Genomic DNA, 15735 nt, shown 5'->3' with positions numbered 1-15735 from the left:
GAAGGCTAGGGATCGCTCACCTTACTGACTACTGGTCGTAACCAATCTTGTTTTCCTAACTCATTATATTGATGGATGATCGTGCTGTAGAAAGAAAGGAAGCTTGTGTGGTTAGGCGACAAGATCGCTTGTCTAATATCCCTATCCTTGCAATGTGCTGCTCTGGTGCGATCTATCTGTAAATCCATGGTTGACCAGCCAATTTGTTATATCCTCTTCGTCACGCTCGGACCAGCTACATCGAGTCTTCATGTGTTCCAATCTTCCTGCAAGAGTCATGCTATAAGCAGCAGTGTCGCGTCCATCGAAGAAATTCTCCACATCTGCTATTTGTTCCCTGGTACCGAGGCCATCGATCAACAGTTCTAGGATGTATCCAAGGTGCTGCTCAGTCACCCTTTCCACAAGCTTATCCCAGTTCTGCTTTGCCCACTGCCAGAACTCAATAGCGCCTGTGGGCGATGAGTTGATTAGCCACAACATAACGAATAGCTGGCTATGTATTAGCGATTGCAACTAACGTTTGTTTCATGGCCTTACATCTTGTCCTTTGACATCGTCGGTGAACGAAAACCCCAAAACCCACTGAACCAATTCCGGTGTCGAAGTCCGTCCCATGCATTCAAGGGCGTAGAATCTCTCATCCTCGCTTTGAGACGTTTTCCAGATATTGAACAATTGCTGTAGCTCCTCCCTCCCACCGTGCGCCGCTACAATGCCGAATACCTCCCATTTCAACGAAGCGGGTATACTTCGATCATTGCCATTTACTCGAGCATCGAGTAACTCACGGGCCGCAGATACAACCCTAATCTTGATTAATATTTAAAGCATTATTGAGCGAATAAATCCTTACTTCTCGTTGCCAGCAAGGCCTGCAGAACTGAACATGGACGCTTTGAAAGCAGTTGTAGTGTCGTCGTCTCCCTCCACATCCCAGCCGAGTTCATGGGCTTTGGTTCCGAAGACTTCTAATGACAGTCTCTGGAGGCCGTCCGTAATTTTTGGCCCTCGAAACTTGAATGCGGATTGAACAGCGCGCAGATTTCTGTCCAGTGTTTCCCAGACGAGATAGTCGCTGGAATGTCGAAAACCGATGATTAGGTTCAGAAGATCACTGGTCCGGTTGACCCCGGAAGCAACCAATCGCTGCAGATCGCATGACATGCCTACATTGTCACGTAGACTCAGTTTATTCTTTGCAGCGGCGTCTATAAGGCTCACCAGAAGCTCTGAAGAGTATGACGTAACGTAGAAACCGTCATGGTTCGCGTTGAGTTTAAACCACGTCTCCTCTGATATCGGTACTTCGAGTTCTTGTTCCGACATGTCGTATGTGTCGAGGCCAGACTCAGACTTGATAGTAATGCGAAGGGGGTAGTTTGTGTGACTGCTTCCTACAGAATCCGTTCCTGCAGTCATCTCGCTCGCAACAAATCGATGTTGAGTCAGCCACAGGAATGTCTTTTTGGAGGCTTCATCAACCCGCTTGTTGACTTTAACGACCGGAAACCCAGATTTTTTGGTCCAGACATGCATATTGTCCTTGATCGGAAGATCAGTAACCTCTTCTAACGAGGACCAGAGATCATCTGACTCTGTGCTGCCATATTGGAATGCATCGATATAGTTTTTGACGCCTTGCGTAAAGCTCTCTTCGCCCATTTCATGGCTAATCATCTTCAGAACGCAGCAGCCTTTATTGTACGAGATCTCATCGTAAATCTGTTTGGCCTCTGTTGGATTCTTCACAACCTGTTCCACGGCATGTGTGCTTCGAAGTCCGTCGAGCTCCAAGGCGGCCTGAAGGTCGTTGGCGACGTAGTGATCCCAAATAGTCCAAGAGGGAAAGAATTTGTCTGTGGCAATCCATGCCATCAGATTAGCAAATCCTTCTTTGAGCCAGAGTCCATCCCAGTATTTCATAGTGACCAGATTGCCAAACCACATGTGAGAAATCTCATGCAAAATAGTCCTAGCGGTATTCTTTCTGCTGTCCAATGCGCTGTCTTCCGGATCAACCAGCAGGTTCTGAGCGCGGAAAAGGATAAGCCCCCAATTCTCTTGTGCACCGCTTGCGAAGTCGGGCACAGCGGCTAAGTCTAGTTTTGGGAGTGGGTATAATCCGAATAATTGTTCAAAGAAGTGCAGCCCTTTGCAAGCAAGATCCAATGAAAATTTCGTCTCATCTTCACGACCAATGGGAGAGATCAATGTGATGGGTATCCGAGCATCGTTTGACTGGGTCTTCGCCAAATGTCCCGCAAGAAGGGCTACCAGCTTCAAAAAAAAAACTCATTAGTCTCGTCATCATGGTGCTATTTCAGGACTTACATAGGTTGACATGAGCGGTGTTTCATGAAAAACTACCCGCTTGAGTGAACCTGAAACGCTTTCAGCTTGCTTCACGGGCATGTTTGAGAAGCACTCAAATGAATCGTCGACGAGGGCGGAAATCGTGAATTTGGCTTTCAGTGCAGGCTCATCGAAACAAGGAAAGGCCTAATAGTAGCATTCAGTGAACTTGCATCGCCACTTTGAACTTATGATCCAAATCTGCTTACCTGTCTCGCATAGGTCGGTTCCATAGCTGTCGCAGCAATTGGATGCTTCAAACCATCATTGTCCGTATAGCTAGACTGATAAAAGCCAACGCATTTTTCGTTAAACTGCCCCGAGTACTCCAAAGTCAAATGGACTTCGCTTCCAGAACAAAGCTCTTCAGTTGTAGTGATCTCAATCGTTTCTTCGAGGTCATTGTAGCTGATCAATCAGGAATCAATCAACAGCCAACAGTTTGTGGAGGCCTGTCCTACCTCACAGGTTCTTGCAGACCCAATTCAGTGCCTTCCTGTTCAATGACGGCTTTTTCTATAACAATATTCTTGCCATTCAACTGAACCTGCCTCGTCGGTGAGAGTACATGGCACCTGCGTGGGTAATAAGTAGTGACTTCTGCGTGTTGAGTACAGATCGACATACAGAATCTTGACGCGGCCAGAGAACGTCCGTGCATCAAAGTTGGGCTCTAAACAAATCTCATAGCTGCTTGGCTTGACATGCGCCGGGAGGAGTTTACGCTCGTCGATATTTGCCATGGTTGTGGCAGGGCTTGTGGGCAGTGAAATCGAGATGAAGTCAACAGAACCAAAGAATCTGACAGCGGTGAGTCTACAGGGCTTGGTAGTCGTTTGAAATGTTATCCTTCGACACACGAGGGACAGCACAGTGTTGATCCATGAAGGTCTCACCGTGATTAGTTTGCATTGGCAATCTCAGACACTGGGTGGGGCGGAGGTTGCATGCTTTTGAAGTTCCGCGATCCAATCAATGAATTGCAGCCCCGCCGCTCTGGACACTGATGCAAGGCTCGCAAAGTACCGCCAAAGGAATCTTGCTGCGTGTTCCACGCAAAATGTGGCGTCCAGGCCCCCAGCCATGTTCGCAGGGGGCACTCATATTGACAATGCGGCGGGCATGGCCGTCCAATATCTGGAGTACGGGCAAAATGCCGTCCTCGACCATTGCTGGGTCCGCTATGCTTTGGACTTTACTATGATATACAGTTGTTTCAACATAAGTGTTGCAAGTACTCTCAGCCTAGCGTTGCCAAACTACACTGTCTGTAGCGTTTTGTTTGGCTTGCCCGTCCACCCGCGTTTATCAGATGGCCCAAGCGCCCGACACGAATGACCCCGCCGAGGCGGAAACTGCAGAGTCACGCCTTCGAAACGTCTGGACGCAGGCCGTAGAAGGCTTTGAAAGGATCCTTTCGCCGCCACAATATCAGAAACTCCAGAATATCGGGAGCCTTGAGAAACTCTTAATAGAAGTCACCAGTCTCTCATCTGCGTACCGGAAAAGGGCAATACCAAGACTATTAGCAAGGATCGACCCATTCCTCCAGCAGTTGAAATTTTTCGCGAATTCGGTTAGCATCTATGTTCAGTCCAACCCGGAGATTGCTTCACTGATATGGGGTTCACTGTATGCGGTACTTGAAGTATGTTTCTCCCAGGCAACGTCATGCTCAAGGATGGCTGAGCACAACCTAAAGTCCAGCCGTCAACAGGGCAAGATACAAATGCTTATGGTCAGCTAGGTTGCCCTTCGACATCAAGGCTACCTTGAGAATATTCTGGGTATACTTGAATATCTTTCCAAACACTTGCCACGAGTCCAAAGTTTCGTAAATCTGTTTGTCATATCACAGCGGATAGAGAAAGCATTCTGTGGCTTGTATCATGACCTAATTCAATTCTGTTTGCAAGCATGTATCTTCCTTACCCGACATCCTATTGGTAGGCCCTTCCTTGAGAAAATCGCTGTGTATCTGATCAGACCTGTCTAACACGAACAAAGTCAACATAGTGCAAATCAATGTGCCGTGGATTAAAAGAAAAAATAAGCTGCAGCGCGAATTCGCCCATCTGCTGCACAGCATACAAGAAAACACTGAGTGGATCAACACGGAAATCAACGTTGGTCTCCATCTACTTTCCCAACAGCTGATAAATCGCGGCCACGAGCAGATTTTATCAGGGTTGGCGTCAATAGGCAAGCCAGCCACCATGTCTGCTGGATCGGTATCTTTCAGGAGGATCCCATTTGCTCCAAACACCATGTTCTTCGGCCGGCAAGATGAATTATCCCAGCTCGAGAGGTCTCTAGTAACGCCAAGTGGAACGACACTCCCCTTGATGAGCATTATCGGGGAAGGTGGCGTCGGGAAGTCTCAGTTGGCACTTCGTTTCATATACGATCATCTTGAAGACTTCAGCGCTGTGTTTTGGGTCCAAGCAGAGACCGCGATCAAGCTCGCTCAGGATTTTGAAGAGGTTGCCAAGGAAGTTGGTGTAACTGATGGGAATATGCCTATTTCGCTCGGCCTATTGCAAGAACCTATGAAGAAATGGTTTAGAAATACAAGTATGGTTTTATCACAGGGGCATCTCTCAGAGCGTTCTATCGAGCTGACAATCGGCAGAACATCGTTGGCTGCTCGTACTGGATAATGTGGAGTCTATGGCTATTTGCCAAGACTATGTGCCTACAGGCGGCCGCGGCTCTATTCTCATCACTACGAGAGATCAAACCCTCTTCCAGCCACCGATTACCACGCACTTGCATCTGAAATGCTTCACACAAGAACAATCTCATTTATTTCTATCCAACAACTTGAATAGTTCAGCAAGGTCGGTAGGGAATACTCGAAATCAAGAATACACCATGAAAATACATGCAGCGTGTGGAGGGCTTCCGCTGGCTCTTTCACAGGTCATTCGATATACACGCGCCCTTCACGTATCCGTTGAAGAAGCAAGCAACCTCTGTTCCACGCAGACTGCGTTCCTTGACGAGAACTCTGAGCTCAACAAACTAAGTCAACCCGATTATTTCCACCATATTAGCACATCTCGTCTCTGGGAACACGCCATCTCGTCGTTGACACCGTCCGCTCTGAGGCTAGTACGACTATTAGCACACTTTGACCCCGATCTGATACAGTATCACCTTATCACATCGGTGCCTATACCACAAGCAAGTTCTCCCGAAACGGTTGGTCATACTTCCGGGTGCGTGGTCCCCACCAAATACAATAAAGCCCCCCTCCTTCAACACGCGCGAACCCTAGGTTCCTTAACTTGCTGAAGTCTAACGTGGGGATTAGCACGCATGAGAACGTTCTGAAACTGTTGACTCATTCTTTGCTTTCAAAAGGTGTCATGGATAATACCTATTCTATGCATAGGCTTGTCCAAGGATCAGTACTGGCCAGGCTATCACCTGAAGACCAATCAGAGATTTTTTCTTCAGCTGTGGCTATAGTGGATGAGTTCTTTCCTGCATACGATGACACAGACAGACTTGTGTACGCCTGGAGTAGTTGTAGTGAGGGAATTACACACGTATCACGCCTTTCCGAACTGTTTTCTGCGTCAACTATATATCAACATACAGTGTACCTGCAATTGGCGGGATTGTTGGAGCGAGCCGCCTGGTAAGGTCGTCTTGATACTGCAAGGCGTTATTTTCGCCGTCGTCCTCCTTGATACTTGCTAATATGCACAGGTACATCTGTGAACGTGGATTGCTAGCAGGGGCATCGCCATTACTTCGCAAAGCGGAACAGGTTGCTGAAACTGGTATTCAGGTGCTTGGGGCCGATCCAGCAACATCCCCTTCACAGAGTGAATTGAATGTAGAGTTGACGAAGGTTTTGTCGGACATATCTAACTCACAAGGGAAAATCCACATGGCAATGGGCCACTTCAATCTTGCAGTACACAAATTCACAGCGGCCGTGAAGATGCGACAGTCTTTGGCTTTGGTTGACACAGAACTGATTTACATCATGCGAAACGAAGCCTCGGCTTATGTGAGCTTAAATCAATCTCAGAAAACTCTTGAGATTTTGCAAGAGACCGGTCAACTTTTGGACGAACAATTTGCAAATTTGCATGATGTTTCCGTCTATCAAAACAGCCAAGCTTCTAATCTAGGTATCATGTCATCGGCATATATTGCATTGGGGAAGTTCGACCAAGCATGGGAGGCCGCCATGAAGTCCACAGAGTTGATAATACAAGTCTATGGCCTCGGTAGCCCCATGGTTGCAGAGTGAGTTCAAAACGAAGATATCTTCGCTTGTAATGCAACTAACAGTCATAGCTGCTATGCGACACTAGGAAGGATCAAAAAGCATCAGATGCAACTGGAGGAAGCAGAGGAGCTATTGCTCAAAGCTCTTGATATTCAGACAAATGTTGCCGGTTGCAGCCGGGATACTGCTGCCGCTTTACATCACTATGCGACGATTCTGAAAGCAAAGCAAGACTACACGAAAGCATTGTGAGTACGTGAACGATTTGAACCGGCTTGAAGGCTGAATTATAATAGATCCGTCATGGAACAGGCTGTCGACATGTGGCGAAAGCTGTCAGAAGCGAAGAATTGTCTTGCAAGATCACTTTACTATTTGAGCTGCTTTCAAGGCGAAGGCGATGATCCCAAAAGGTCAAACCTCAGAGCTGAAGCTTACCTTCTCTACACTGAACACGTTGGGAAAGCGCAAGCCAAGGAGGAACAAAAGTTGAATTACTCAGACTTTGACAATATGGTCCCACACTACGAAAGATAATGGAAACACTTCCACTTATAATGATTTCTATAACACGGACCTAATGTGCCACACTGAAGCTACCATGATCTGAAACTCTAAAGTCGCAACATCAGTCGTTCTGCGTCAATAAAGTGAGGGCCGATGTCACCTCACCCATGAACATTGAATTCATTTAGCGTGCCCCGAAGTTACTGTTGGACTGCATAATGGGAAACCGCTTGCGAGCAACCTTCGAGTTGTTTTTGGTGGTATCCGACATATGCGTGGTTGTGGAGCCGCTAGGTTCTTTCGAGTTGGCCGGCGTTGCTACACCATTGTGCACGGCACGTGCAAGAAGAGGCATCGTTGGCATTATCTGAGGCATGACTAAGGGATTTCTCGCTGACAATGAGATTTGACTGATTTATTTTGGAGATTGAAAGAAAGCGAGAACGTGGATCACATTGCTGCCATGAGTGGGGAATTAATAGCCTTCCATGTTCTGGTGCTTATCAGAAGAAGGCTGTGCCCACATGACGCATGTCATGTAATACAGAGAGCGCCCGATGGAAAGGTGCGGCCGGCTGCAGCTAACTCACATATTTCCAACATGATTCCTCAAGAAGAGTTCCTATTTGCCGGATTGTGGCACAGTATGCAGCTACTGTGTGACAGCCAAGGACCGAAGCCCGTTCGGTGAAATGTCGAGCTGTAAAGAAATTCAGCCGCATTGCACCCGCCAGTAGTGTCATGCAAAGTACTTTTGATGGTTGCATTGATATCCACGCCCCAAATCATCACGGGTACAACCCTGCAAGACTGTTCCCGGAATTTGGCGCCGTAGAATGAGAGCCTCAACTTCGCGTCATCGAGCAAAAGGTTTCAAGTATTGCAGACCGCGAACAGTAAGCAAGACAGAGCTTCACATTCAACCTGCGCCATCAACTTGACGTAGTACAAAACCCAGCAGACACATACATTGCCATGAGCGTGGGCGCAGACACTTTCAAGAAAGGGCGCATAGAGCGGTTCAAGGCTTCTCTCGCCATTCAAAGGGAAACCATAGAGCGCCTGATGCAGCTAGGGAATTGCCCAGGGCTATCCGTATCTGTATTATGCGAGGGTCAGAGCGTCTTGCAAGAAGGGTTTGGGTTTAGCGACATCGCAGGCGGAACAAGAGCGGATTGTGATACTGTCTACCCTATTGCCTCTGTTACGAAAGGTTTTACAGCGGCTGCGTGTGGTATCCTTGTCTTTGAAGGAATGATACAATGGGGTAAGTACCAAAGGTGTTAAGCACGAGGCGCTGGTTCGAATCCATGGCGGGACTAATCGCATAGACATAGACCAACCATTGGCTTCGGTCCTGCCAGAGCTCAAGCAGGTGGAAGACACCAGTCCACTTGCACAGATCAATCTTCTTGACGTCCTCAGTCATAGGACTGGGTTGCAAGATCAGCCAACATTATACTGCGGCCCCAACGGCGTTCCATGGTTCTCTGATCCGGAGACATTAATCACTACAATGATAGCAATGCACCCGGATCCCACAGAGTTTAGGAGATCATGGAGCTATAATGGATTGCCGTACGCACTTGTGGCACGAGTGATTGAGGTGGTCTCGGGAATGAGTTTTGCCGATTTTGTCACAGCTAGGATTTTTCGCCCTTTAAACCTCTCATCAACAAGTCTAGTCGGCTCATGCGTTGAAGGTAATACAAGCCAGCATGTGAAAACGTATACAGCTAATGCAGATGGCATGTATATTGAGCGGGACGTACCTAATACTGCGTACCGTTTCCCCTTCGATAGCTCAATGGGGATCCAGTCATCCGCAAAAGATATGACTAGATGGGCCTCAGCTATAATTCAAGCCCATCGGGCTTCATCTGGTAGGTCTCAAGGTCTCCCCACTGACTCGACTCTAAATGAGATGGATAAGGTACTACACCCTTGGTGCCCTATTCCTGTGGACTTTGGAGGAGATGTATCTTACTGTCTGGGCTGGTTTTTGTGCAAGGGATATTTCATTTTCGATGATATTTTCGATATCGACAATGTGCCACCGAACACGGCTTTACATGAAGCCTTTGCTCTACCACGAAAGCCGAGCAACCAAGCGCCAATGAATATATTCTACCACAGCGGCACTGGAAATGGCTCTAGCTCCTCAATACACATATTACCAGATTCAGGAGACGCGGTTATCATACTAGGTAACTCGTCTTGGTGTGGCGAGACTGTTGATAGTGTCGCAAAAGTCTTAACGTCAACACTTTGCGAGCTGGAGCTGAACTTCAACAATATTGAAATAGAACTTGTGGGGCACACCAGGCATCTCACTGGGAGTTGGAAAAGAATATTCGAACAGTTGAAGTGCGAAATATCCTGCCAGCCGCCAATCAAATCTATTTCGCCACAGGCGTTGGTGGGAAGTTACCACGGTAATACTGGACTGAAAATACAGATCCATGGAGCTATCAAGCACCCCGCACGTCATCATGCACAGGAGATTGGGGCAGATGCTGGTGTTACCATCTCATTTGGTTATGTGACGACATTGTCATTGCCCCTGTGGTTATTTTGCGAAAATACATTGTGCTTTTTCCCCTTGAAGGAGGACAATTTTCAGAAGTGGGGGATGTCATACTTGGGGAGCTGGCGTCAGTTCCTCATTCATGTTGCCTATGACAACGATACTGATAAAATTGCCGGCTGCTGGTGGCAATTCGATTGCGAACGAGACGCATTGTGGTTTGCAAAAGAGACCGAGTGTGCCACATAGTGATCCAGGGTAAATCAATCACCACAACGGATTGGCGGCGCAGAAAGCATTTGGAGCGTGTGGGAGTAGGAGATATGTTTCCAAAGCTTCTCCTCGAAATGTTGTGCTATCAAAAGCAGTATGCGCAGAGGTAATGGAGATAGAAGACATCCCAAATCTTCCAGGTACGCTTTCGTCATGCCACCATCATTGAGCTTATCTCAACGTCAATAACGGTAGATTATTTCCAATGATGTGTGTCTACTCTTTCCTCTGTTCGTCAAATATGGAGTGTTAATCAAGTTTGCGACAATAGCTATCGAATCCAATGCTGGTAGTCATTGCTCTGCTCTGCACTGCTCATATGACTCGAGACATTAGCGTTGCAGATCCCCGAATGCATACGGTTACTGTACCCGGTGCCCTTCCACGTGCGACCTTGGGCCTTCCACGACGGCCTAGTCCAGTAGACTATGTACAATGATTTGGCGAGACCAGCGCAAAAAGTACTTCGGCAGCCGTCGAACTGACTTTCTCTTGTATTGTATACGCCTGGGTGCAGTTGTATTAAAAAAAATCATTATTGCGACACTTGTTTCGACCATAATTTGTGACAGGGTTCACGATGTGCAAAGTGCGGCTGAGTGAAGCGCTCCTCCCATTGGCTTCCCAAAGCTGGGGTAAAGATCCAGAATGCACTATGACTGGTTAAATCGGAGGTCAGGGGGGTCGCATCGAAGTTCAGCAGCAAATATTCACGTCCCTCCAAGTGTTCTTTTCAAGCAATCTCCACGAATCTCTCGACTTTCCAACACTCTATACACTCATTTTGTCGCGTGGACTCGGTTTACTTTTATGCCCGCCTTACTCTCGCTATTCGCCGTTTGGTTACATTGCTTATTGACGAGGAGGTAAGTTTCTGGTGCTCGTCATAGTCATCGATACCTCGCCAAGACCAGCTGAAAAGGCTGATCTATATAAAGATCCTTTGCTGCCTGCTGAGCCACCCGAACCGCCAGATTTCTCGCCAGGAATTGTCTAAGACAACAGGAACTATTCACAACTGTAATCTAGCATCCGTCGACATTCGACATGAGGCCCATCCAATATCTCATATGCTTCTTTCCCTTGGCGGCACTTGCCGCCGTCAACGGCCACTGCAGTGGCCCTGGCGAGGGAGGCAAAGCAACCGGTCTGTACCTGAGCGAGGGTGTCTGTGTCACGAAGTCCTCCTGTACCTCGAAAGGCGGGAAATACATCAATGGCGGTTGTCCTTTCGATAAAGAAGATGTCAAGTGTTGCCATGTGGAGCCTTGCAAGGACAACAGCTCTTATTGCACTTGGACTTCCAATGGCTGCCCTGGCAGCTGGATCAGTGGTCAGTATTATTTCGAAGATTTCATCGACTTCGCTGTTGAGACCACCCTGCGTTGCACATCTCGCGTTGTGCGAACGGGAACTAACCTATCTGTAGGCCAATGTCCTGGAGGGGATAACTACAAGTGTTGCAACTACTAAACGGGTTAACAAAACAAAGAGGATTAAGTAAAGTAAGGGAGTTTGGGTGTCGAATTTAGCGTCGAAATGAGAATTTTGGGACGTCACATAAGGAATACACTGGGATAATGGACCAACGTAACCGCAATTCTATATCTTACGCACCCTCAGATCCCCGGCCGCCCGAGGGAGAACTTTACGAGTGGTGTTTTTACAACTGCCATCCATTTGACGTATCTTCGTTTGGATTTTTATTACCAACTGATATTGGAAGGAGCTAGGCCAAGCTTGTATTGGATGCACTACTCAGCATTTGTAATGCAGTCCACGTATCCAATCGTCCCTCTATCGAAAGACAAAAGGATAGGACAAAAACAAGTCGTTTCACTCAAGAAGGTTTCGTGGAGTAGTGTATTATTATACGTGTCTCCAACCAAACATAGGAAATTGACTGCTTCGCCAGATAAATTGAACTGATGGGAGCCAAGGTCTGAGTTAAGGCCGCACTTGAGCGCTCAAACCCCGTTGAGTATCGTGGCAATCCCAGAACGCTGCAAGAATCAAGACCTCTGCGGAAAGTCCTCGCGTACTAGACTGCAACAGCCACAGAGACATTCCATTCGATCACTTTCTACGTATAGGTCCCCGAACAGGCTTATGAGCAACGTTTGGCACTGCTCGAGTCGCAGAAGGCTTCATACGAACGGCCCCTGGGATAAAACTCCTCTGAGGCGGCGCCGACTCAGAGTCCTCCGAGTCCTCGCCAGTTACGTCATTCATATCTTCGTCATCGGTATCTTCGTCACTGAGCTCTTCGTCGGTCGTCTCCTGGTCGCTATAGATAAATCTTCTCTTTTTGACGGTTCCATGAGCGGGTCGACGCCCTGTTGAAGACTGAGGCATGTGCGCTCTCGGAGGGGCCGGTGCCCTGAGCGCCTTCATGTTGTAGGGTTCAATTGCTTCGATATCATCCAGGTCGTCTGATTCGTCGCTGGACTCGTCGCTCGACGACTCTTCGACAGACACGCGCGGCTGCCTTCCATTTGAAGGCATTCCGCGACGAACAGGTCTTGCCAGTGGATGGGGCGCAGGCACAGATCGAGGGCCTGTAGCGTTAGGCACACGCTTGCTGATCGGAGCTCTAGCTGTTTTCGTCGTCTTTACAGCAGGCGGCGGCTGCTTGTCCGTATCCTCTCCATCATCACCCGAGTCTCCATCGCTGGTTATGTCTACCGGCGCCGTCTTTGAGCCTGTTGGAACCTTCGTCTTTTTCGGCGGAGGTAGGTCATCGGCAGGGGAGGACCTCGCTCTCTTGGGCGGGCGCCCAGGCCGAGTCTGTTGTCTCCTCCTACTGCCATCCCTCTCCAGCTCGGCCAGCCTGTTGTTGATGGAATTTCTCATTGCTTCCACCTGTTCCTCCAGCGCTTGTTCCATTTCTCGGCCCTCTGCATCATCCGAAAGACCTTGTCGCCATTGTGCCATCCACCCGTCAAACATGCCTCTCCGTTCTCTTAGTTGTTCTGCGGACATATGTTTCCAGAATGGTAGCCACAAGTCGTTCTCCTCCACTCTCTCTGGGCCTGGTCCTCTTCTGCGTTGCATCTTATTGGCAATTTGTTTAGCCTAGCGCGTGCCGCTTGTAATGCCTGGCAAGAGGTTGCAAGAAATTTTCTCGTCTAAGGGAAATCGGTCTGCCACTTTATTGCTGAGCTCTACAAAGAGGACACTTGACTACTGTCAATTTGCTTTGTGTAGCTGCTACCGGGTCTGGTGTAGGTAGTCTTAGTCTCTTCATTGTGTTCGTCCACCGAAAGCGAAATCGTTGGAATTCCAGAGACATTATAGCTGAAACCGATAGAGCGAGGGCTCAGCTCGCCTGTTTGAGGGGTTTTCATATCGATGGTGTTTGCACGAAATCTCAACATCAAGGATCACCATTCAATGGCTATTGCGATAGTCGGTAGCGGAGTATGCTTGAAAGAGAAACACACAGACACAAAGACTTTCAGCCTCCCCTCTGTTCCAGCATTGAGTGTTACTTTAGTACCACCTGGCTCTGTTGGTATGCCAGCCATAATATGCTGAGTTACCGACTCGCGGCATTCAGGTCTGCGCTCGCGTCTAACGATAATTGCCGTTTGCGGAAAGACCCACGAGCCACGACACAGACTAGACGGCTTGTGAGACAATGCGCTATGGTGATGCAAGGGATTGGCAATCAGTATCTGAAATTGTTGATTTGTTTGGGAAGTCCTCGCGAAGAGTCGTTTCAACGTAAGCTAAGCCATACCTCGTGCGCGTTTCAGATACCTGCCAAGGAGACCAATCGCATCATTGGGGCAGCCCACCTTTGATTTGTGACTTGCGTGGTAGCCAGATTGTATAATGCGTTCATCATACCACAGCATGCAGCTTACATTCATTGTGAGCGTGTGCCCGAGGCCCGGGAACCTCCGTGAAGCAATTCAGACGTTGGTCTAAACTGTGGGCCTTCTCTGATTCCCAACATCCTACCATCTTCAATCTGCACAGGGATCATTGCACTAAATTCGCCAAGCTTGCCTCTTCTGGATTTCCTTGCGGACTCCTATTGACCGTTTCGAGTAGAGATGCCGTATTAGCTGCGGGACCGGATGCATCCGAAAGTACACCAAGCCTTCAAGTGCTGAAAGTAGATATGAATGCTCGTCGTCCCATGACTGCAATAGAAGACACCTCTGGCGTTCATCCGGAAGTATAGACTGCTTTCTCCTTCATTCATCCATTACCTACTTTTAACTCTATTTTCTTGTCTTTCCAAATGCCTTCCTTCACCACGACGCTTCTGATGGTCCTCGCGGCTGGGGGCTCTCTCGCTGCGCCTTTCGACAAACGCCAGAGCCTCGCCGGAACAACGCAGAACGGCCTGGGCGGAGCGTGCAAGGGGACGACCGTGATCTTCGCGCGGGGGACAACGGAACCTGGGAACGTAGGAGTCGTCGCAGGCCCACCCTTCTTCCAGGCGCTATCGACTAAAGTGGGCGGCGACTTGGCAGTTCAGGGTGTCGACTATCCTGCTGATATCCCAGGGTTCTTGGCGGGCGGCGACGCAGGCGGGAGCAAAAAGATGTAAGCAAGGTGGAGCAAGAGTGGAGTGAAGATATAGGACAACCGATTATGTGGAGCATTGAGGTACGAGTATACTGATGAGAACTCAGGGCACAACTCGTGCAGCAGGCTATGACAGATTGCCCCAGCACGTCGGTGATCATGGCCGGCTACTCGCAAGGAGGGCAGCTGGTTCATAACGCGGCAGCGCAGCTGCCTGCTGCCACTGCAAGCAAGGTGGCTGGCGCCGTCATTTTTGGTGATCCAGGTAAGCGAGAACACTGAGAGAGCATAATGGGTTCCTCGACTAACCTTGGGTACCCAGATAATGGTAAGGCCGTCCAGGGCATCGCCAAAACCAAGGTCATCTGCCACCAGGGCGACAACATCTGCCAGGGAGGTGATCTGATCTTGGCGCCTCATTTGACCTATGGTCAGGATGCTGGTGAAGCTGCCACATTCGCTGCTCAGGCTGCTGGGAAAGCATAGTGTCCATGATGGACTAGAGTTTACCAATGGGGCACAGGTCACTGTTGGAAATCATGGCGTACGAACAAGAGAGGTATGGTGGATGTGCCCTGGGTGATTGGGCAGTACTGTTTCGTAGATTCTTCTTAGCTCAGGCAGCTCCTTTACGTGATACCAATTCGTTTACCACTCATGCCGTGGTGTTTCATGACCCGTACTGGAGGTCCTCGTCACAGGATCAGCATGCTTAGTACTCCCGTGTTGCCTGCCGAACTTCGGGGACAAGAATCAACCACTTTGCGGACGAACCACCGACTTCCTGACTGGTGGTAACTTTCTGATCGCTCGCTTCATCATCCTTGAGCGCAGCGACTTTAGACACACAGTCTTTGCAACAGACGTGCAGGCACTTCTGGCCCACGACATCGTGTTCAGCACAAGAGCCTGTCAGGTTGCCACTGCATCCACAAGTGCAGCATTTCCAACCTCGGCCCTTTGACGCGAAGCTGCATTGATCGGTTCCACAGCGGCCTTCGACATCCTTGACCTGAATGGTGGATTTGGGTCTCTCGCAGGCAGTTGCGGTTGGTGTCGCGCGTTCGCAGAGCTGAAGTCCCTGACCGGAGTGGCCGCAGGGGTAGCGCATGATGTATGATTTGCACATGGTGCAGTCGATGTGGTGGAGCGGATGGCGTTAATCACAGAAAAGACGCACTGATAGGCGCAACGGAGGTTGGTCAATTTATGATTCCTGCAAAATTGTGCAAGGACAGATGGTAAGATGCCCAATAGGGCAGGGGAAAAGGCACACCCTGCC

The 15735-nt window shown here is 48.9% G+C and overlaps 4 protein-coding genes across 4 annotated transcripts; 2 read left to right on the top strand and 2 right to left on the bottom strand.

Annotated features, from left to right (window-relative positions):
- Positions 1 to 141: 141 nt before the first annotated feature.
- JN550_007664 (uncharacterized protein) lies at positions 142 to 3098 on the bottom strand (the record flags this gene model as incomplete). Its single annotated transcript, XM_049319540.1, has 7 exons — positions 142 to 492; positions 541 to 808; positions 857 to 2280; positions 2335 to 2502; positions 2565 to 2763; positions 2817 to 2930; positions 2983 to 3098. 7 exons carry the CDS (start codon positions 3096 to 3098, stop codon positions 142 to 144), a joined length of 2640 nt encoding a protein of 879 aa, XP_049170321.1.
- A 1473-nt stretch (positions 3099 to 4571) lies between these two features.
- On the top strand, positions 4572 to 7141 carry JN550_007663 (uncharacterized protein; the record flags this gene model as incomplete). Its single annotated transcript, XM_049319539.1, has 5 exons — positions 4572 to 4929; positions 4988 to 5576; positions 6073 to 6621; positions 6673 to 6852; positions 6901 to 7141. 5 exons carry the CDS (start codon positions 4572 to 4574, stop codon positions 7139 to 7141), a joined length of 1917 nt encoding a protein of 638 aa, XP_049170320.1.
- Positions 7142 to 11987: 4846 nt separating this feature from the next.
- JN550_007662 (uncharacterized protein) lies at positions 11988 to 12965 on the bottom strand (the record flags this gene model as incomplete). Its single annotated transcript, XM_049319538.1, has 1 exon — positions 11988 to 12965. One exon carries the CDS (start codon positions 12963 to 12965, stop codon positions 11988 to 11990), a length of 978 nt encoding a protein of 325 aa, XP_049170319.1.
- A 1198-nt stretch (positions 12966 to 14163) lies between these two features.
- JN550_007661 (uncharacterized protein) lies at positions 14164 to 14939 on the top strand (the record flags this gene model as incomplete). The annotated part of the gene is made up of 3 exons (XM_049319537.1): positions 14164 to 14471; positions 14561 to 14718; positions 14776 to 14939. The coding sequence occupies 3 exons, from the start codon at positions 14164 to 14166 to the stop codon at positions 14937 to 14939; spliced, it is 630 nt and encodes a 209-aa protein (XP_049170318.1).
- Between the last annotated feature and the right edge of the window lie 796 nt (positions 14940 to 15735).

This window comes from Neoarthrinium moseri, assembly GCF_022829205.1.
Source record: "Neoarthrinium moseri strain CBS 164.80 chromosome Unknown scaffold30_Wmoseri_CBS_16480, whole genome shotgun sequence".
NCBI classification, from domain to species: domain Eukaryota; kingdom Fungi; phylum Ascomycota; class Sordariomycetes; order Amphisphaeriales; family Apiosporaceae; genus Neoarthrinium; species Neoarthrinium moseri.
Note: the sequence above shows the minus strand (reverse complement) of the source record. Positions and strands in the feature narration are given on the sequence as shown.